The 20,215-nt window shown below is 46.4% G+C and overlaps 6 protein-coding genes across 6 annotated transcripts; 5 read left to right on the top strand and 1 right to left on the bottom strand.

Moving 5' to 3' along the window:
• Positions 1-284: 284 nt before the first annotated feature.
• TbgDal_VIII470 (hypothetical protein, conserved) lies at positions 285-2,621 on the top strand (the record flags this gene model as incomplete). The annotated part of the gene is made up of 1 exon (XM_011777069.1): positions 285-2,621. One exon carries the CDS (start codon positions 285-287, stop codon positions 2,619-2,621), a length of 2,337 nt encoding a protein of 778 aa, XP_011775371.1.
• A 1,288-nt stretch (positions 2,622-3,909) lies between these two features.
• Positions 3,910-7,170, top strand: TbgDal_VIII460 (hypothetical protein, conserved; the record flags this gene model as incomplete). The annotated part of the gene is made up of 1 exon (XM_011777068.1): positions 3,910-7,170. The coding sequence occupies one exon, from the start codon at positions 3,910-3,912 to the stop codon at positions 7,168-7,170; it is 3,261 nt and encodes a 1,086-aa protein (XP_011775370.1).
• Positions 7,171-8,218: 1,048 nt separating this feature from the next.
• Positions 8,219-12,778, top strand: TbgDal_VIII450 (hypothetical protein, conserved; the record flags this gene model as incomplete). The annotated part of the gene is made up of 1 exon (XM_011777067.1): positions 8,219-12,778. The coding sequence occupies one exon, from the start codon at positions 8,219-8,221 to the stop codon at positions 12,776-12,778; it is 4,560 nt and encodes a 1,519-aa protein (XP_011775369.1).
• A 1,803-nt stretch (positions 12,779-14,581) lies between these two features.
• On the top strand, positions 14,582-16,243 carry TbgDal_VIII440 (hypothetical protein, conserved; the record flags this gene model as incomplete). Its single annotated transcript, XM_011777066.1, has 1 exon — positions 14,582-16,243. The coding sequence occupies one exon, from the start codon at positions 14,582-14,584 to the stop codon at positions 16,241-16,243; it is 1,662 nt and encodes a 553-aa protein (XP_011775368.1).
• Positions 16,244-17,057: 814 nt separating this feature from the next.
• TbgDal_VIII430 (hypothetical protein, conserved) lies at positions 17,058-18,059 on the top strand (the record flags this gene model as incomplete). The annotated part of the gene is made up of 1 exon (XM_011777065.1): positions 17,058-18,059. One exon carries the CDS (start codon positions 17,058-17,060, stop codon positions 18,057-18,059), a length of 1,002 nt encoding a protein of 333 aa, XP_011775367.1.
• Positions 18,060-19,714: 1,655 nt separating this feature from the next.
• Positions 19,715-20,020, bottom strand: TbgDal_VIII420 (hypothetical protein, unlikely; the record flags this gene model as incomplete). The annotated part of the gene is made up of 1 exon (XM_011777064.1): positions 19,715-20,020. The coding sequence occupies one exon, from the start codon at positions 20,018-20,020 to the stop codon at positions 19,715-19,717; it is 306 nt and encodes a 101-aa protein (XP_011775366.1).
• Positions 20,021-20,215: the final 195 nt, after the last annotated feature.

The raw sequence follows: 20,215 nt of genomic DNA, 5'->3' as shown, positions 1-20,215 counted from the left end.
AAGATTCTCACATGTAACTTGATTCCGGTTGCGGATGACTCTTGTGTTTTTGCATGTGCGCAAACATATATATATATCTAACAAGGTGTATATTTATATAGACATATTTGAATAGGTAAATCTATTCTTGGTATTATTGTTACGGATCAATGGAGCTTTGACTATATCCACTGCTGTTGTCATTTTCTCTTTCTCTAATAGCACACATTCGACTTAATTTTACATTTCCTCACACCTAATTGTTCTCTTTCTTTCCATGATTCGCTGCGCGAAACGAAGTGTTTATGTTTGGGTCTTCGGTAAGCGCATGGAGTCGGTCTGATGGCGTGGACTCAACATCAGGATCTGACGCCATGTGTCGGCCATTACTTCACACAAGGCGTGATTCTAAAGGAGCGGAGGAGCGTATGAATGGAAGGGACGGCGTGCGACGTGAGCATTCAGCGAGCATCGATTCCGCCACCACCGACCTTCTCTTCATGGGTCGGCCACTTCCGCACAGGTTTATTGTAAGTTGGCTTATGCTAGTCGGTATTCTTGTACTTTCGTTAGCATATCACGTGCCTTCCTACACAACGAGTTATGTGAAACGCAAAGCAGTTCTTGGGCATTTTTTGGCTGACGATTATCTTGGTAAGGAGAGCGGAGATATTGTGCGTCTCCCCACCGTTTTCGTCCATAACCGCAAGGACCTTTTCTCGAGAATTGAAGACTTTGTCGCGGCATTTTACGAGTTGGCTGCTGCAGCAGAGGCGGAACTGAAGTATCATTATTACATGAGTGCTGCTACGGGTAAGGGAACGGAATTCCTTCGATACATTTTGCACGGGGAGACACCTCAGCGTGTTGAAGAGATGGATAGAATACTTACTAAGGAAATGAATAATCTTGCTGATACTAGCGAAGCGGAAACCGTCACAATTAATGCGGTGACACCCGTGAAGATGGACGTGGAATTGTTTGTCTTTGGTTCACGAGAGCATATCGGACCTTCCGATACAAAAATATTTTCAGTGACATTGACCGAGGAAGATCCTCTAGGACCGTTTGCCAGTGAATATAGGGATTGGATTAATGGAAGTAGCAAAACAAATGACGGCGAGGAAGAGTATAGCAGTCGGTACTCGCGTGCGGAAACGTCTTCAGGTAATGTTTTAAATTCCCCACCCAATATTCGAATAAATACCGCATGCGCACCGAGGCTCAGTACCCTCTCTGGGAAATACTACAGCCCCTGTAGGAGACAAATTAAGGGCGACGCGGCCACTAATGCGGATGTTTTTTTCTTTTCATTGACGGATAATGTGCGTAGTATACGTTTGCGTGGGACACTCCCACAAGTAATCGCCAAGCTGACCGACGGTTCTCGATCTACCAGTGGTTTTAGTATGATTATATACCAGTGGACGATCGAAGTCAAATTCTTCTTCCACCGTGGCGGCTATGTTGAGACCACATACAATATTATATCAACTGCAAAACATATGCAACCTCGTATTCATCCGCGATTTCTCCTCACTCCAGTAATGTTTCTGCTTGCTCTTTTGGATATGGCGATCAGGTTCCGTGCACTTAAGTCCGCGATTTCTTTTCGACGTGAAGCGGCTGCCGAAAAGAGTCGTGAAGGTGGTTATTCACTTCCTAGGGCCAGAGAAGGTATTGGTTCAGGCAGGAAATGTCACTCGGAGGGAACTGATGTTGAATCATCTCCGAGTGAAATTGATGGGGCAGACAGTGATCGTGGTGTCACTATGCTTATTGTGAAGAGCTTGAAACGGTGGGTGCGACATCACGCTGATCAGTGGATAATGCACAGAACGTCTCGACCAGGGGCCCGTGACTCCGGGCCAGTTGGTTTCATGAATATGTACGAGCAGTGGCATCACCGTTTGCAGGAGAAGGGAGGCGATGGATGGCATTTTGTTGGTCTGGTCGCCGACCTTCTCATTTTGCTATACGTTTCCTTATTTTCTGTGAGGCTGTTTGGCGTACAGTTGTCTTGTTTTTTTGATGCGGTGGAAAACATGACATTAGGGGTGGCTGCCTTCTTCGTTTGTGTGAATCTTCTTTCGCAATCGCGGTATTTCCCCGAAATGTACTTCAATGTACAGGCGATGCTTCGTCTCATCTCGAAGCTGTTTCTTGGTATGTTGAGTATTCTGCCAATGTTCATTGGTTTTGTTTTGTTTTACTGCATGGTCTTTGGACCACATAGTGACGGTCGCTTCACCGATGTGAACTACTCTTTCATGACACTTTACTTCATGATGTTCGGTGACGCCCTCGTTCCCGCAATTGCTTCCGCCGGGGGTTCTTCGTTTTCTCTAGCGACCTTCCTTGCGAATACTGTGACTGTCGTATACATACTTCTGGTGATTATAGCACTGAACCTGGCCATGTCCATCACACAATATCAGTGGGTGCGCCAGCGCCGTAAAATTGGTGGAAAGGATACATTACTTACATTCCGTACCCGTGAGGACGTGAGAGTGGAAGTGTTGGAGGACATCACTGACAGTATAGAAGTACTGCTTCAGCTTGAGGCCACCGAAGTGAGTGCGAGGGAAAAGAAAACCAGAAGTGATGTTGCGGCAAGTGACAGCAGCGCTGTGAGCGTGTAGTTGGAGGTTAAGTTATTTGCAGGAAACTTACCATTGGTGAAGGCGTACTTTTTATTTTCTTTTTTTTCCTCCCTGAGAATACATGCTGCACAGATGGAAATGTGCATGTCTGCTCTTCACACACCAATTGGGGGTGTGTGGGTCAAGGGAAGGGAAAAGGGTGACTTTACGAGGTTTGTTTTGTTATTAGTGATCTGCACATTGATGGATGATTTGCTTTTTACAGGTCGATCCAGTAGTTTCTGCAGCACTCAGAATCGGGGAAGTGGAAAGGGAATTTGAGCCATCACTACTTGGGGTAGCGAACATGCATGCGTCCGTGTGCGGGGTGACCGTTGGTGAAGTATATGAGAAAGAAATAAAGTGGCGAGCCTCAGGGTTGAATAAATACTCCGTTGCTCATGTGGCTTGTCTGCCATATTGGTTACGGGGGCGCGAATCTTGAAGAAGCACTTAGTCACAGCCAATGTTTTCCCCCGAACACTAGTGTATGCGCTCACACTGCCTTCGTTACATTAAGAAAAGGAGGGAGATAGGAGGTTACGAATGTGTTTGGAGGAGCACTCTGTTAGGCAACTAATGATTTTGTTTTTTTTTTATTGTTACATAGTTTAGTCACTTTATACTTACTATCTTGCGAAAAATGAGTCTGCTGAATTTTGCTATCACATGCTTCTGGTTGGTGGCGTACTTTTTTATTTTCGGAAGTTTATATCGTTTTGTGTCCTCAGTAGGATTATGTTGGGTGAGGGGCGAAATTCGCTGTTGGTCATTGGATACCTGTAGTGAATGCATTCTGCTGAGGTCTTGTACACATCCTGTTTATGTTTACGCTATCGTGTAATTGTGGTTGTGTGTGTGCGTGTAACGCATGCGTGCTTTTTGCGCGGTTTCGTTTGTGTTTTTGATATTTCTTTTCCTTGCGCACTATTTCGCCCTCTGGAGGGACCTTCGGTATCGGTTTGTTTACCACCCGTGCAAACAGCTTAAGGGCAAACTAAGCGAAGGCAAAAAAAAAAAATAAGAAAAAAGACAAAGTAATTGCAATCCATTGGGATTTGTGGTTGGGCAAGGAAAGGCTCTACAGTAATCAGAGGCGACCAGTGGACATAGTGAGGGGGAACCAATACTTTGTACGTCATACATTCACACATACCATTATATATATATATATATATATACTTTGAGGGTGTGGGCAATCGCACTAAATTTTCACTATTATTGCTCGATAGCACATATTAGCCTGAAACAGGATTGGCCAGTGCCTGTGTTTGGGCTTTGACATCGGATGCAGTGCGAGAGATTTAAACAGACTAAAAGGGACCAGCTCCCTCTTTATTGCCATGACGTTCGCTTAGCGTGGCGGATGCAGCCGCTGGGGTTCTCCACAGGTTCGCTGCGATCTCTGGTCCACACGCAGAGGGCGGAAGCGTACCAGCAAGAATTGCCGCATAATTTACGGGGTTGTATGGAATCCGTTACTCATTTGGATGGGACAAGGGAATCCCATTGCGATCCGTTCGCAAACCCGGAGGAAATGGAGCATTCAGCCAACCCTATCGCATCCGAGGGCGTCCAAACCCCAAGCGAAAGTTTTGTACGCTCATTTGGGCTCAGGCGTGAGTTAGAGGGGCATAATGGTTGCGTGAATTCTCTTTCGATGAACGCGAGTGGTGAGTTGTTGCTATCGGGGTCTGACGATCTTGCTTTTTGTTTGTACGACACATTTGAATGGCAAATAAAGCAGCGATACCGTACCCGGCATAGTTCCAACATATTCCATGCCGTTTTTGTTCCAGGCAATGATCACCATGTTGTGTCGTGTGCACGTGATGGCCGTACGTTGGTAACCGATTTAGAAGTGGGTGAGTCGTTCTACAAATGCCGGCATTCCCAAGTAGCTTCTTCCATTGCTGTTTCTCCGTGGTGGCCTGACACGGCGTACGTTGGTTACCTCAATGGGTTCATATCCCGAATTGACACCCGCACCCGTCGCTTGGAAAGCGAAAGAACGACCGACGGAAACCCATGTCTGCCAAGTGTAGGGGAGGTGCGTACATTGGCAGTGCACGATCGTTGGCCGTTTCTTTTGGCTTCAGGCACCAATACTGAGGCGGTGTACTTACACGATGTGCGTATGTGCTCGCTTGGTGCCTTTGCTGCCATCACCATACCTTGTGTTCGTCGGTCAAATGGCGTAAGCGGACTTTCTTTTAGTGCGAACGGTACTTCTCTTGCTGTTAACTACCGTGAAGAGCATGTCTACGTTGTTCCTTGGTTGGAAACCCTGTACTCCAGATCTGTGTCGACGAGTGCGTCAAGGAACGCAACGTGTACTGGTTTTTCATCGGTTTTGGATATGGGAGCGGTTGATAAACTGACTGTTGCCACGGCGGATGGGGCTGTGAAAATGTCGGGGCGAAGGAATGTACAAACTATGTTCAAGGACGTTACCTTCATGGAGGATGACAGCATTGTCTGTTCGGGTTGTGACAGCGGCAATGTGTTCTTTTGGCGAACCAGTGATGGGAAACTTATTCATACAACACCTGGGGATGCTAGCATTGTCAACGTTGTGTTGTACAGCCATCGCACCGGTCGGCTGTTGACGTCTGGGATTGACGATACTATTAAGGTACTGGGCCCCCTCAACGGCAGGGTTTCTCAGTCAATAGAACACCGTGAGGAGGTGGAAGACACTTTCTCAAGATCTGTCGTTGGGGTGGTAGACACTGTACGACGAATTTTGCTTGGCGAAATCCCCTCCACTCGTGGCGATCGACTCTCCGAAATTCTCTCCCTTGGTGACAATTTGGTAACCCGCACACCAGATACCGAGGACCGAACTGATGTGCGGGTGGAACTGAACACGACGGTAAGTGATGACAGTGACGACGATGGTGGAGGCAGCGTTGACGATTTTGACTCTCATTACGAAGACGAGTCCAACGAGGAAGTAGGGCAATATCAGTCACAGGATCGCATATGGCACGTGAATTTCTCGCGGTCGCATGTTGAAGCGTCACTGGAGCAGTTCGCTGCTGCAGAGAGAGCTCTACATATGTCCCTCACCGACTTGATTCTTTTGACAAGGCAGTTAGTGGCCACTTGGGTGTTTGGCTCCCGTCGGGTTGTTGGTGGGATAGGTACTGTGCCGCCTTTATTCCTTGCGAACGGTGCGATGAGTTCAACTACCGCCGAATCTGATGCTTTTAGTGGGATACGCGGCATGGTCGTTGAGGGGGCCGAAGATGATGGTGATGTTGATGTTGACGACATGATCACTGATGATGCCACAGCTCTCTCGTCTGCCCGTATGTCTCTACCGGAGGATACGAGCAACCTTGGCGACAGTATTGATAGGCATGTGGGAAGTGACAGCGGTGTTAGTTCTGCTAGCGGGAATGGAGAGGACGATCCATTTCTTGTTATTGGCACTTCTATCCTCACTCCTGCCACTGAGCGACACATTAGCCATATTAGAGCTGCAGATGAAGGGACGTTAGTTGAGGAGTTGCCAGTTGTCGGCGGTGGTCCAGGACAAAGGGAGGAACGCGGTGATTCAACGAGCCAACGCACAGGCGATGACAGGAATGAGGCCGCGATTCCTGGAACGGATGTTATGGGGACCGTCTCGAGTTGGTTTCAAGATATGCACCGGGTATTTAACAAGCTGAGGGATGGGCTAAAGACGACTTTTAGGAGGTGGACTCTGCCAGGTGGTGGTCGTGTGCAGATCCCACGGTGGGACCGCTGTACCTTTGGGGTGGCGTCAGGAGCTCCAGTGGTGGATGGTGGCTGGTCGCCTTCTCAGGCTCCAGACGTCGATGATGATACATCTTTCTTGTTCTACTATGCATCCGGCGTAGCTCAGGCGGAGTCGTCAGGTAATGTGCCGGCTGCTCCTCCTACATTTGATGCCTTCCTTAGTAACAAGCAGCGCATCAGGTGTTTCCTTACCCTCTTGGACGTAGTCTTACGGCGAAAAGAGCTCATTTGTTCATCCACGGAGGAACGCCGGGGATACTGGATGTTCCGCTGTGTTACTGAGTTATGCTATGCATACTATTTTATGGCACTTGGGGAAGCGGAGGCAGCGATTCACCATGTCGAGCAACTGGAGCGGCACGCGGAGTACCGATGCATCACTGCGTTGGGATCTGTGGACAGTGCGTGCCTGCGATTAGGAGGCAAGCGTCGGAGACAGGCTCCTGTTCCTCAAGGTACAGGCAGTAGAGGGACGTATGAAAGAAGAGGAACGGAATTGCTGCGAACGCTTGACTGTGGGGAATTGCCACCTCTGCTGGTTCCCATGGCACTGAAAATACGTATTTTAGTCTTGTCTCAGCGTGGGGTGGTTTCTGGGGAAGATGTTCTCAGCAGCGGCAGTTGCAGTGATCATGGCGAATTGCTGCGTGATCAGGCTGGTGACAGCTATTTACAGTCACTAGTGAATGAAATGCGAGGGCGACTGAGCGGTCACCCCAATGAAAAAGTTAAACAAAGGGTCGTACGAATGTTGCGCGGCATTAATATAACATTGAGTTGAGAAAGCTCAGCAGCATCTGCTATACCTAGTTTTGTACGTTCTAGGTGACTCTTGTTCTTAGTGTTGAGGCATGTACTATATACATATATTTGAACACCTAGTCCAGTTAAAGTATGGTATGTAGGAATCTATTTTACATGAGATTTCATCCGTTTCAATCGCCTTGCGGTACTCCGCGTTCAGATGCTAGTTTTGAAGTCGCCGTTGTGCGCGTCATGGTGAAAAGGATAAGTCGCCGACAGGCATGAGTGAGTGTGGGCTTGTTTCTAAAGTGGCTTGCTTAGGAGTTGCAGTGAGTCCGGTGTTGATCCCTCTTTTGATGGACGCAATGAGAGGGGTTCTTCAAAAAAAAAATCTTGTTTGGTTTCGACATGTGTGTTGCCGTGTTTCTCTTTTTATCAACACCGACTGCTCTGGCAGTGTTTGAAAGACGAAGGTAATTTATTTGTGTTTTCCCCTTCTATCCGTAGGAGTTAGTTATTCCAGTATTTCATGTACCTTCTGTTTTACGTTCACAGTTTTACCCTCCAATTTTTGGTAGTCGGTGCGTTGTAAGGACAGAGTGGAAGCCGTATGCGGATGACAATGGTGCTGTGCAACGCAATAAAAAAAAAAAAAAAGAGGCGCATACGGGTAGGTGAAAGGTATAACCTTCATTTGTGATGTATTTTAAATCATTTAGTTTCGTTGTGTTTGCGTGGCTCGTGTTGCCGGCGTGTAGAGGGTGGTAGGGAACCCTCTGCGGGGTGGGCGTTTTACCCCTCTGCACTTCTCTGCTTCAAGTTCGTTGGTACTTCAACTATGTTTATTAGTGTGTTGTACCTTCTCAAGCTGTTTCACACAGGCAACCATGCCCCCCTTTGTCGCGTATCTTTGTTTCTCGATAGTACAGTTGAAGCGAAAGGGGAAGGTGTGAGGACTGTGTCGCGGCGGTGACGTCACTGTCGTTAGAAGTTCGTTGTGTTTTAGTCTTGGTTTCTACACTACACGTGTGGAATCAATACGCAAAGAAGGCTTGAGTACCTTAACAACAACGGTTGGAGGTCCAATGGCCACTCACTGTCAGACGGAAGGTGTACCGTTACGCAGGAGGCGTCGACAGGTAGAAAAACAAACTACTGATGGACAGAGCAATATCCTTACGACGATTGTCTTCCGAAGCCATGCGGAGAGCACTTCTACAGTACCTTTCTTGTACTACCCCAAAAACTATGGACTTCCGATGCCCGCACCCGGCGAACCATTCACTGAAGCCATAATCGAACTATTCATCCCATCCCACGACAGCGGGGACGGCTGCGGGGAGGGTTACAGAAATAACAGCTTTTGTGGGTCATCATGTTCACAAGGCCAATCAATAGCTCCCTCCGTGGGCGGCGTCGGTGGCACCTCGAATGCTGGGACTCTTTTTTCTACAGGGTCACAACTACCGTTACGTTTTGACGGTGGTGCTGCCCGCTCGGGTGTTTTCCCCTCATCGGATCCGATTGCAATAGCAACCGGAAGAGGAACAACTCACACGGATGCTCAGTCACTGGGATGGGACTCGGCCACTGCCACACCATGCGTCAGTCACGAAAGTTGGGTGTGTCGGGCATATTGTTTTGGCGAAAAAGACGCTCCTCATTCGAATGGGGCAATAAGCGTACTCTACTCGTTGGCTAACAAGAGCAAGTTCATCAACAATATCGCCAATGGCAAGGCGGTAGCGCGTGTTATACCTTCTTACGATGAGGTGTGTGAGCGCTTCGGTCTCTCGCACGTCGAACTGTCCTTTGAGCGTCAACAGATTTCGCGTGCGGATATGTTTCTTATTGCTGAGGCTTTGCGGGATAACATTGTTTACGAAGGAGAGGAGATTAACCTTTTAGGTTTTTGTTTGAAGGTTAACGAAATGCTGAGGAAAAGGGAAAATAATCCTGCACCGCATGGCAATAGTGGTGGTGGCGTGCCGCAGGCGCCTCCAGCCCCTCGCACAGGCTTATTATCGAATGGATTTGAGCACAATGGTGCGGCGCAACATCATCGTCAAGAGGGAAAGGTGGAGGAGCAGTCAAAGGGGTATCGTTCTGTGCGTTGCGGACTTGTAACGAAAGGCACGGTGGTGAACTTTCTTTCACTCTCGGCGGTCCATTACATTATACTCGAAATATCAGCTGAGATGTGGAATCTCACCTCTGATGGGTGTATTCAGCTTGATTGGGCAGTCAAAAACTTTCTCGGCGAATACTTAACCCAACAACTTTCTAAGCATAAAGCCTCACCACATCTCCGTATTGTAATGGCCGGGAGACTGCACCCTAAGTATGCTATTAGGGGTTGTGTGGACGTCGTTCATGTAATGCACGTGCCTGATGACTGCCGGTCCCCAATGATAACGGAGGATATCAACCTTCAGTGTGAGGAGTTTTTGCGACGTGTATTGGGTGAGGTAAAGGAAGAGCTTCGCGCAGGTGGGGTAACCTCTGTTGTTTACTGCAACAGCGCCGTTGCTGGTAGTTGCACTTCCTCTTCCTCTTCAAAAACGATTGAAAATTTAACCGCCAGGGACCTTTTCGTTCCATCGAAAAATTCCTGCACTGTTGAAACCATCGGAGTTTTACTAGATGAAACCAAAGAGCTTCGGAGTAACAAGAACACTGGGCTAATGATTAGCGTGGTTTCCGCTGGGAAGGGCATATTTCAAGTCACCAATGATCTTGTCCAAGCAATATGCATCCGGCTGCTAAAAGTTGGTATGGAGAAGGTAAACATTATTTGTATGGGTCGCCCACCGCTCCACTCTGCACCATTACTGGAGTGTGTTAATGATGATGAAAATCCTAGCTTTTCTCACTTTGGTGCTGAGCAGCCTTGCCACCGTCTTTATATAGAGGCTGAATGGGCTCGATGCTACTTTTACCAACTGCCATCGGACTTCACTGGTGGCAATGTTCCGTCCTCTGAGCTATTTACACGAGAGGAGTGGTTTCAGAAGCACTGGAAACAAATTGATATGCATCGATGTGCCGGGGAAGTTGCGCCTCTATCGCCCGGATTGGCTATTCCCCCCATGCAACCCCGTGGAGTTTTGTTATTGCCTGTTATTCAGCCACGAACCTCCGGCCCTTCGGTTGCTAAATCGGAAGCCCCTTCTGAGAGTGAGGACTCTCAAAAGGTAAAATCCTCCGCTCCACTATCGGGCACCCCAACGGGTTTAGGTGAAGATGTTCCACGGACGACGCAAGTTCAGAGAAATTCAAGAGAGGCATCCGCAGATCCCTGTCAAACAAAAGATGTATCTGCAGATGCCTTGAGTGAAGGTAGGGAGTTGAGAGAAGCTGCTTTTCGCTCACTGATGGAACTCAGCCCAGCTTTACCGGGTGGGGATGTTTGGGGGTCACTTGGTTACCCACAAATCGGATCAAGAAAGCAATTAGCGCACCAACCGTTTGTTTGTGCAAGGTGGTATCGCCTTGTAAATGTTTGCTTGGAGGGAAAAGGACAGGGGAATTGGGATACGGTGTGTGAGTTTATTTTAAAAGGGATAGGTGACTGCTGCCAGGTCAGCCGTATAGGACGGGTGGGGACACCCATCGACGCCCCCAGTATTGTTCCGTGCGGGAGAAATATTGTTGACTTTGATGTTCAAAGTGGTAATATGGTTCTCAGGCTCGATCTGAACCCGGTTACTCATTCAGGGCGTGCTTGGAACCCGTGCATCATCAATGATGCTAACACTTGGACGTGGTTCATGGATTCGTTCTCAGATAAGATGGATCATTTCACGTGTGAGGAACGTAAAAACATTGATCCTAAGTTTTGCGCGGCAAATATCTTTAACCGTGACCTTAGCGTTATTGTTGCTGATGGTCAAACACTTCTCCTCCCCACCCGAAAAAATAACGTGGCATTCATAGCAGACGAGAGGGTGGTGCTGAAGTATAGGGACGATTTCTTTTTGCCATTCACGACTTCCTTTCCTCATGTCGATACCATGCCTCTGCCTTCATCAGCTGGAAGCATTAGTTCCTGTGAGGCTCGTGGTCATAATGCACATGACCAGAGATCTGGGGCGGTAACGGCACCGGTTGCGCATGTACAGTTGAAGAATGGCGTGATGTTCGCTATGAAACCTATTAATCCATACTGCACCTCTGTACGCACAGACGAGGCGTCAATTGCTGCGCACGGTGCCAGCACCGAAACGATCTTGAGAAGACGCTGGAAATTCGCTCATCCAGAGTTGTCTAGTTCGTACTCAAACGATGCAGGCGCAGCTGCCGCACAGCGTTCGCACTGGTCGGCGTTGTGTCACTGTAGAATATTGCCCCTTTTCGGCGCGAAACCTGCTTACCCACGAGACAGCTTCTTCGACAAACCGATTCACCAATACTCTATCCCAATGCGTGATACAATGCAAAGTTTGGAATATGTTCTTCAGCGTTTACAACATCGGCATCAAATCGTGCTGTCCCTGCCGTCAGTGGCGGAGATTCAGTGGCCACGTGAAGACGTGATTCCCCATGCACGTGTCGTCACGTCAATCGGTTATCAGATTCACGAGCTGAAAATTGATGAAACGGGTCAGAGCATTCACATCACGAGACTATTGCACCGAAGTGTATACACAAGTTTGCCCAAGATGCAAAAGGTCGAGCACAAGTTTTTGTTGCTAAATTACCTGAACATGAGTTTTAGTGCCAGGAGGGTGAATCTGGAGATGCAAATTAGTGAAGAGGCTGCCTTTCAGTGGGATGCCCTTGACTCATACATACATGACCGTGGTAGATCCGATACCTTCATTCCGCGTTCATTAACGCTGACCTTTCCCGAGAACGAGATGTGCTTGGCAATTATTCCAGAATCGCTTGACAACGCGTGCGTCTCCTACCAAGATTTTTTGGGGTTTATGGAAAAAAGTCTCAATTCGAGCCTCCGTGTGCGCACCCCGGTTACCTGGGCAGAGAACGTTGAAGAACTCTCGACTGGTATCCCTGTTGGCGATTCTTCAAATGAGGAACCGACGGTTAATTGTGTTGTTCTTGTTGACGAAAAGCAACTCTCACTTGGACATTGCCGCGCGATGGATCGTAGAACGGGTCGAACAAGGTGCCTGGAGGAACCGCCCCCTAACCGTCAAATTTCTATCAATGTGTCACTACCCAGGGAATACAATCGTCGCTGCCACTATCTTCTAAGGGTGTCGTGGATGGTGTGTACACAACCCGTTCTCCTCAATTGGGTCAGTGCTGTAAGCGCCAATGCCCCACCGTACCACCTTCGTTGCGTCCTGTTGCCGACGTATGAGTGTAGTGCAAAACAAGATGAGATGATTCCCTGTTATACGGTGCTTGCACAAAATGAGGAAGAGGGACCTCATTTCCGGGCACGATTACTTGACACACTGACGAGCTCCACTTATCGCTACTTGCCGGATAATCCAATGATGGGAGGCAAATGCCGCCTGCTGCACATGAGTGGATTATGTTACGTGATATCTTCACCAAAAAGTAACGTAGTTGCGTGTTGGTGTGAGAATCCAATGATGGGCACTGGTCAGATGAGCCACAAGATGTTGCTGGAAGAGTTTCTGGTGGCGGTGCAAACAGCCCGGAATAGGCCTTGATGGGAAGTTCAGTAACTGAAAAGAATACATACCGGGGAGGGGTGCGTAGGGGTGGTACAAGTCCTGTTTTTGTGAATGGGGTTGCCCGTATTCGAAATAAACCATGGGGATGGGGAGTGAAATATTGTAGATGGGGTTTCCCCCGTTGCATAATCGTTCTGCCACTTTCCATCCTGGCTATACCAACATGCTGAAACTTTACGGCGTGTTATATTCTCCACCTGTGCCATTTCCCCCCTCCTTTTAGCTTGTGATGTTAATCGCGTTGCTACTTTTCTTCGCTTTTCCTTTTGTTGTTTCAACATTATGTTTCGGTCATCTCTCACAGCGACATGTGACTGCAACAAAGCTTCGTTACTCTTTTGTGGCTACAGGGTCCATCTTTTTTTTTCTTTCATGTCACGCTGTCTCATTATGCCTGAAAAAGTGTTGTGGCGAGCAAAAGTTTCCCGTGTATAAGTTGGGTAGCGAGAAAGATGATGTTATGTAAGGGAGAAATCAACAAGGAACCATTAACTGTTGTGAAGGAAAATGAAACTCCGCTGAATACTGTTATTGTGTGAAGGAACGCAAGTGGTAAGCACCAACAAAAGGAGCAAAAGGGTGTGAGAAGAGAAGGAAGGCATTGGGTTATTCGGTTCCCAAGACCCAGTGCAACGGTAACATCATTAATATACTTGCTCCTCTACGGGAATTCATTCAAATGACAGCAGCAGCCTCGGTGATAGCGCAAAGACTAATGACAAAAAATAAAAAATAAAAACAGAGAAGAAAAAATGGCGTGATCCATTGATGCTACAGACATTACATACCCACTAAAAATGAAATCCTGTGAAAAGCGTATTCTGTAACTCAATTGTTCCATACCGCGGGCAGATGGTGTGGCTCTCGCAACTGGGCGAGCAACTGGAAAATTTTCTTCACTCCCGAAGACGAAACGTTTCTGCGTGTCCCAACCGTTTCTACATCTTTATTTCGTTTGTTTCTCGGCTCGACGCATTGCACTCATGTATTGTTACATTCAAGTGGCTACCCTCCCTCGGATTACACACAACAGCTGCATTTTCAGAGGGATATATTGCTACTAGTGCAATTATCATAAAATTTTCTGACTTTGTATTCTTTTTCATTTATTTTTTTAATTTCCTTTTCAACAAGCCAGAACGAGGTGGCACCTCCACTGTTTTTCTCTAACATTTGCAAGGTTCCGAATAACTGATTTGCGTTAGGGGACCGAACGTAAGTTCCAGTGGTGCGCGCTTATATATTTGTGCACTTGCGTATCTATGTATTTTTTTCGCGTTGGAATCCTTTGTTTTGTGGCGCATTTTTTTTTTCTATATTAAAGTGCATCGTGGAGTTTATTCAATTACTGGCATTGTTTTTCAAAATGCAGGCTGCTGCGTTCGACCCACGCGTCTCAAATTCCACTGCACTTTTCGTTATTGTTACAATAATATACGAAACAAACAGAAACTTTTTACTTAAAGTGTCCCATTCATTTTCTTACTACCTTCATGTTTCTCTGCTTTTTTTTTTTGACGCCAAAGGAACGGACAGTGCAACAGCGCCTTGCTATTCATTATATTTGGAGGAAGCTAAAGTGCAGCAACGTTAGAGACAAAGCGAAAGAAATAGCTCTTTTTTCTCTTAAAATAAGGGGCCTTTATTTTCCTTTTTCTTTTCTTTGTGCGTGTGTATCGTCAAAGTAGACAGCAACATCTTGCTCTTTTTTTTCTTTTTGGTGGGGGACGCAGTAGTAGAGCACGAGATTCAACTCTTAAGGACCGATAAATACTCGGAATGTCATTCCACAAGTTATTTTCTTCAAATAATCGCTCCACGAGGAGAGAGCTCTTCTCTGGCAGCGGTCTGTTGTACGTTAAAAGCGATGACTGCTTCGTGCCCATAATTGAAGGAAAACGAATGGGATCGTTCTCTTTAATTCTCTATGAAAATAGAAGTGAACAATTGCCATACAGTTTTGTACTTGTGGACGAAGAGGAGGGCGAGGTGTTGAAGCAGTCCCTCGGAAGTGGTTTGTCGCTCGCACACTGCTATCGCGAGTGCTCGGTGCACTGGCTATCTTTAGTGGACGGCACCTTTCAAAACCTTGCATTCAAGTTTGTTGATCTTGAAAGCGGTGGGTCCGGGGAAATTGTAACGAGAAAATTCGTGGAAATGTATAATCGTTGCACGTACTCGATGCTGACGCAAACACCCCTCGATGTATCTACAGCCCAGGACCCAATATATGAATATATCGGCCAAACCTCAACGTATGTTGCTCCAGAGGATGATTACAGTGAACCGACTTATCATCTTGATCTGGATAGAGAGCGCGTGAAGGCAACAGGATCTGGTAACGTGTGCTACAGTGAGTCCATGAAACACAATCGGATTGTGGTTGTTCGAGAGACCCAAAATGAAGTTCAGCTTCAAGCCCATTCTTATGACGCCAATGGCTTTGAGGGGAGGAAGCCGGAGACCATCGACCTTAAGAGTGTCCAAACCTGCGACGGTGCACTGATTGACGATTTAGAAAGGAAGCTCCTCCTTTTTAGCGTGGAGGACAGCCATTTGCGCGAGGTGGATTTGGAGCGGGGGGAAGTGGTTCAGCAGTTCAGAACTCCGGTGAACTTGCAACGTGTGACGTATAGCGAACATGTTGCACGGCCCGAGCCAATATATACTTGTCTTGCGAAGGATGTCGCCTTCAACGTTGATCTTCGTATTGATCCAAGGAAGAACGTCATTGTTGAAGACGGAATGTCACTGGCTGATTATAAATTGGGGTCTCTACGCAAACCCTTCACATGCCACGCTACCTCGGCTAACGGTTATCTCGTTATTGGTGACGGCACTGGAAGTGTCCGACTTTACACGGGACCTCCGGGGAGCCGCCGCAAAGATGGTAGCCACAATCCCAAGACGGCAAAAACTCTGCTCGAGACGAAAGTGCCTATTGTCGATATAGATGTGACCGCTAATGGTCAGTATGTTGTGGCGGTATGTGAGAAGTTCCTGTTACTCATGCGAACGGCGTGCGGGAATGATGGAGAAAAGAACGGCTTTACTTCACGTATGGGTCAAGATAAACCTTCCCCGCTGAGGCTGCAGCCAACTCCCGCACAACTTAGTGCGCTGGGTGGAATCGAAGCACTAAAGTTCACTTCTGGCGGATTTGATCGCTATGAGGGAAACGGAGAGGTTTGTATCACTGCCTGCAGTGGAGCATACCTTTTTACATGGAGTTTGGAGGCCGCTAAGCGTGCAGAGGAAACCGGTCGCACATGCCTATCGCAAGCTGCCGCGGTACAACAAGAGGTAATCAATGCAGGGGCAAAGATAGCAAACAGGATTGTGTACCAAACAGACAAGGATATTCGCATGGCACCTCTCGTACGGGAAGAATTTAGAGAAACGGGGTTAAGGCATTTTGGTTGGCGGTCGACGAGTGAATAGATTTAAATAAATAAATAAATATATGTTTACGTCTGTCTGTGTATAAAAGGAGTTAGTAGGGCTTACGTTGACCAAGGTCCTCTCTGCTATATTGCGTTCATTAGTGTACAGATATGTTTGTACACACGTGTCGTGTATATATATATATATATATATATATATATATGTATGTATATGTGTATATTTGTGTATATGTGTTGAGGATTGTGAAATTCTCGACGTGCGGGGTAGGTATATATTAACTTATTTGCTTTTGTCTATTGAAGAAGAAATAACCTTGTAGTTTAAGATTGGGGAGTAGGCATCCAATGGTATTTTTGTATCTTGCACAGAAGATAAGGGATGAAGACTTAACATACTTTCTGCACCCTTTTTTCTTTCTCTCCTGGAAGTTCCTTTCACATTTCCTAATGAACCTGTATTTCATTGCAATCTTTTTCAAATTGTCGATATGCTGGGGAAGTTTCTCACTAGAGCGTAAGTTTGTACTGCTCGGTTGGTTTGTTTGAAACTGTTGCATGTGGGTATGCCAATATAAATTGGATTCAGCTTTGTTCCACCTTATCCTTTGAGGTTGTACACCACCAGTATCTTTCTATATCAAGTCGGTCAGGTGGAGAATAGAGCAGAGGCGCAGATAACTCTGAAAGAGTAAACTGAAATAAAAGTGTGAGGGGAAGGTTAGATTGCAAGGAAAAGAAAAAAAATTTGTGGAAAGTTTTCTCATTGCCAGCATCAAAGGTGTCTCTTGGTTTATTTTAGTTCTGACTATTCACTCATCCCTTTCGTGCAGTCGGCAATCACCTCTCAGCGCATGTCATCCGTTTCCGATTGTATATTTGGCCTTCCATATGTGGGCAAGGCATTAAGCACGGCGGAGCGCGCGGCTCTACAGTCTTCTCTACCGCTCCTTGCTCTCAAATATAACCTCCCTGTGCAGTTCTGGGGAAAGGTTACCGGTGTGCGAGGAGATTACCTTGTTGCGCAAGTGATGCCAAATGGTTTGTTTGGCGCTCGTCACTCTTTCTTCAGCGTTGATGGCGGAACGTCGTGGCGGGTGTTAGAGACCCTCTCGGAGGACCAGGTGGCTTTTTGCGATCAACTTCGCGGGGTTTACATTGGCGATCCTTCGTTCCTCTACAAGGTGCGTCGTGACATTCCTCCCGAACCTGAACCAGAGGTAAAAGTACCTGATGCGGAGGATTTACTGAAGGATGCAAAAGAGAAGTATGGTGGGGAAGGCGAGGAAAATGAAGAAGATATGGAGGAGGAAGAGGAGGAAGAAGAAGAGGAACAGGACGAGGGAGAATTGGAGGAGGAGGAGGAGGAGGTTGAAGAGGAACCACCAAGAAAGAAGCGACCAAAATTTATGATTGTGGCGGTGCCCGAGACCGTTCGTTTAGCGCATTTCATCGGACTACACGATAGAGCGTGCTCCCTAATTGTACGTGGTCAGTACGTCTTTACACCTGCAGGCGATGTTGAAAAGAACACCCTCTTCGCTGGACAACCGACGCGTCATGCAATGAAACCATCGTGCTATTTACGCGTCTTCCATGCCGGCAACCCGGAGCGTAATCGCATCTTGTATGGCCCAACATACAGTAGCGTGACGGACCGCCTCTCGCCCATCACAGATGATGAACCGCGGGGTGTGTGGGTCGTTAAGTACGAGCCTACCGCCAGCATTGTGACTGTGGAGAATTTATTGTACCCCGGCTCACTCTTTTGGTATCGCCCAGGTTCTAAAGACTGTGGACAGGTATACTGCGGCAGTGGGGAGCGGGACTTTGAGGTTTGCTTTCTCCTTCCGTAATGGAGTGGCTGAATAGAGAGGGCTGGTAATCTCGTGTGTTCTGTTGTGTTTTGCATGTGTGTGTGTGTGTTCGCATGTTTTCTTTCTTCATGGATAAGAATTATGTCCTTGGTTGACCGCGGTGGATGTTTTTATGTGTACAGAATGGATGTTGTGGCGGAGGGGTCGGTTCGCTATGGGCTGCGACGCCCAATTGCGTAATTAGATGGTTTACATATGGTGAGGCCCCGAATCCGCGTCTCTTTTTCTTCCGGTTTCCCGTCCCCACCTTTCCGTTTCATTGCACATGTTGCGTGTTGCAATCTTCTTAGATAGCGGAAGAAGGGGAGGGGACTAAAAGAAAGATCATGCATATGTTTATTTATACACATATATGGTATGCATATGTTTGTGGTTGCTGGTGTATGTATGTAAGGTGGAAAGTAGCACACTCATTATGTAAGGTAGGGACCGACGAGGAACATATAAGGAAAAGGAAACCTGAACGGCTCTTTTGTTTGCCGTCGTTTCTCTCAGTTTTTTCTTATATCTGTTTCGTATTTTTACTGCTACGTGGCGTCACTCCCCGGGCCAATTTAGCGCTTGCATGAATTTAATGGTGCGGCAACCCCAGGGAAGTGGAGTTGCGTTCCGTCATCGCATAACTTTCCACTTTGCTAAATCTCCCGCTCCTCTTTCAACTCCCTTTCTCCCTACACTTCCTTCATATGTATTTTTGTTTCACTGTGGGGCTTCTGCCGCTTATTTTTCCCACTTCTTTTATCCTCCTTTCCCTGTTGACTCTAATTAATCCCTTGTTGCTTATTTGCTTCGTCATTCATTTGCCTACTCTTCTTCCGTCTTCTTTTTTTTATTATTTTTCACCTTACCGTCCACTATTGTGGCACTTCAATGGATATAAAAGAACTAACAAGGGAAACAAAACCAACAACGGCAAGGAAGGCAGAGATCATCAAAGAAACTTAGTTGAAAAAAAAAGAAGGTGAGAAAAGTACAGGAGTGTAAAGAAGCTCGCTCTGTGTTATGCTTGAGGACGTTTACGGTTAAAAAAAAAAAAAGGAAAGCAGGAAAAGAGAAACAGTTTGTCCACCCGAAACACACACACACACAAAAAAAAAAACAGCAAAAGTTCTGAGCTGAACGAAGAAAAAGAAAACCGAGCAAAAAATACAATAACTTACAAAGAAAAGAGCTGAATAAGACTCTAATAACTTCATATAACAGTATTTTGTAAAGGAGGAGGGAATCAAAACGGTGAAGGAAAAAAAAAGGAGTGATAACGTTTATTTTCGTAAATTTGATTTAACCTTTCTGCTTCCATCCAAGCACAGGTACGGATATACAACAAGGTGTGAAACCAAACACATTTATACATATTTCCATTAATTTGACGAAAAACAGAAGAGGGAATAAAGAAGATTAATTAACATACGAATCAAAAACTGCACTGAGAGGCGCACATAAAACGAAAAACATTCTGTAGCATCAGTAATTTGCCGTTCTTTTTTTTTTTTTTTAAATAAAACTTCCGAAGTTAACCTCCCGAGGTATTCTATTTACCAAATTTTGTTTTGTTACTGCTGATTATTTATACTCAAGTCCTTATATCGCGACAGTGACGAGAAGGGGGAGTTGCTCGTAAATTCGTACAGTAATTAACACTCGCACGGGTGAGGTGCACAAAGAGAGGGGGGGGAAAAAAAAGGGACATAAGAACTGCAGAGATTTTCTATCGTAATTGCAAGAATCACAGTAGTACAATAACGACAACAGTGATAAGAAGGAAAGAAAGCTTTAAAAAAAAAAAAAGGAGCAGCTATAAGAAATAAAAGAAGGATAGGGAAAGAAGTAGAGAGGAAAGTAAAGAAACACCGAACAGTGAAAGTAGTTAGCCCATACGAAAGAGAAAATAGCAAAGGGAAGGACAAGAAGGCAAAAAAGGGTAGTTGCAACACGCACATTTGTTAGTTAGTGAAAAGAATCAAAGGGAAATTCATCCAATCATCAAAAAGCTATAAAACCACCATCGTTAGGTGTGTAGTAGACTAAGAAGGGGAGGTAACCGGAAAGAAGATAATTAGTAACAAATCAAAGGTGGAAAACAAGTATTGGCAGAAATTTACTGGAAACCGCCCTTAAAAAAAAAAAAAAACTCC

Source organism: Trypanosoma brucei, chromosome 8 (genome assembly GCF_000210295.1).
Source record: "Trypanosoma brucei gambiense DAL972 chromosome 8, complete sequence".
Lineage (NCBI taxonomy): Eukaryota > Euglenozoa > Kinetoplastea > Trypanosomatida > Trypanosomatidae > Trypanosoma > Trypanosoma brucei.
The sequence above is the reverse complement of the archived record's forward strand: the minus strand, read 5'-3'. Positions and strand labels throughout refer to the sequence as shown.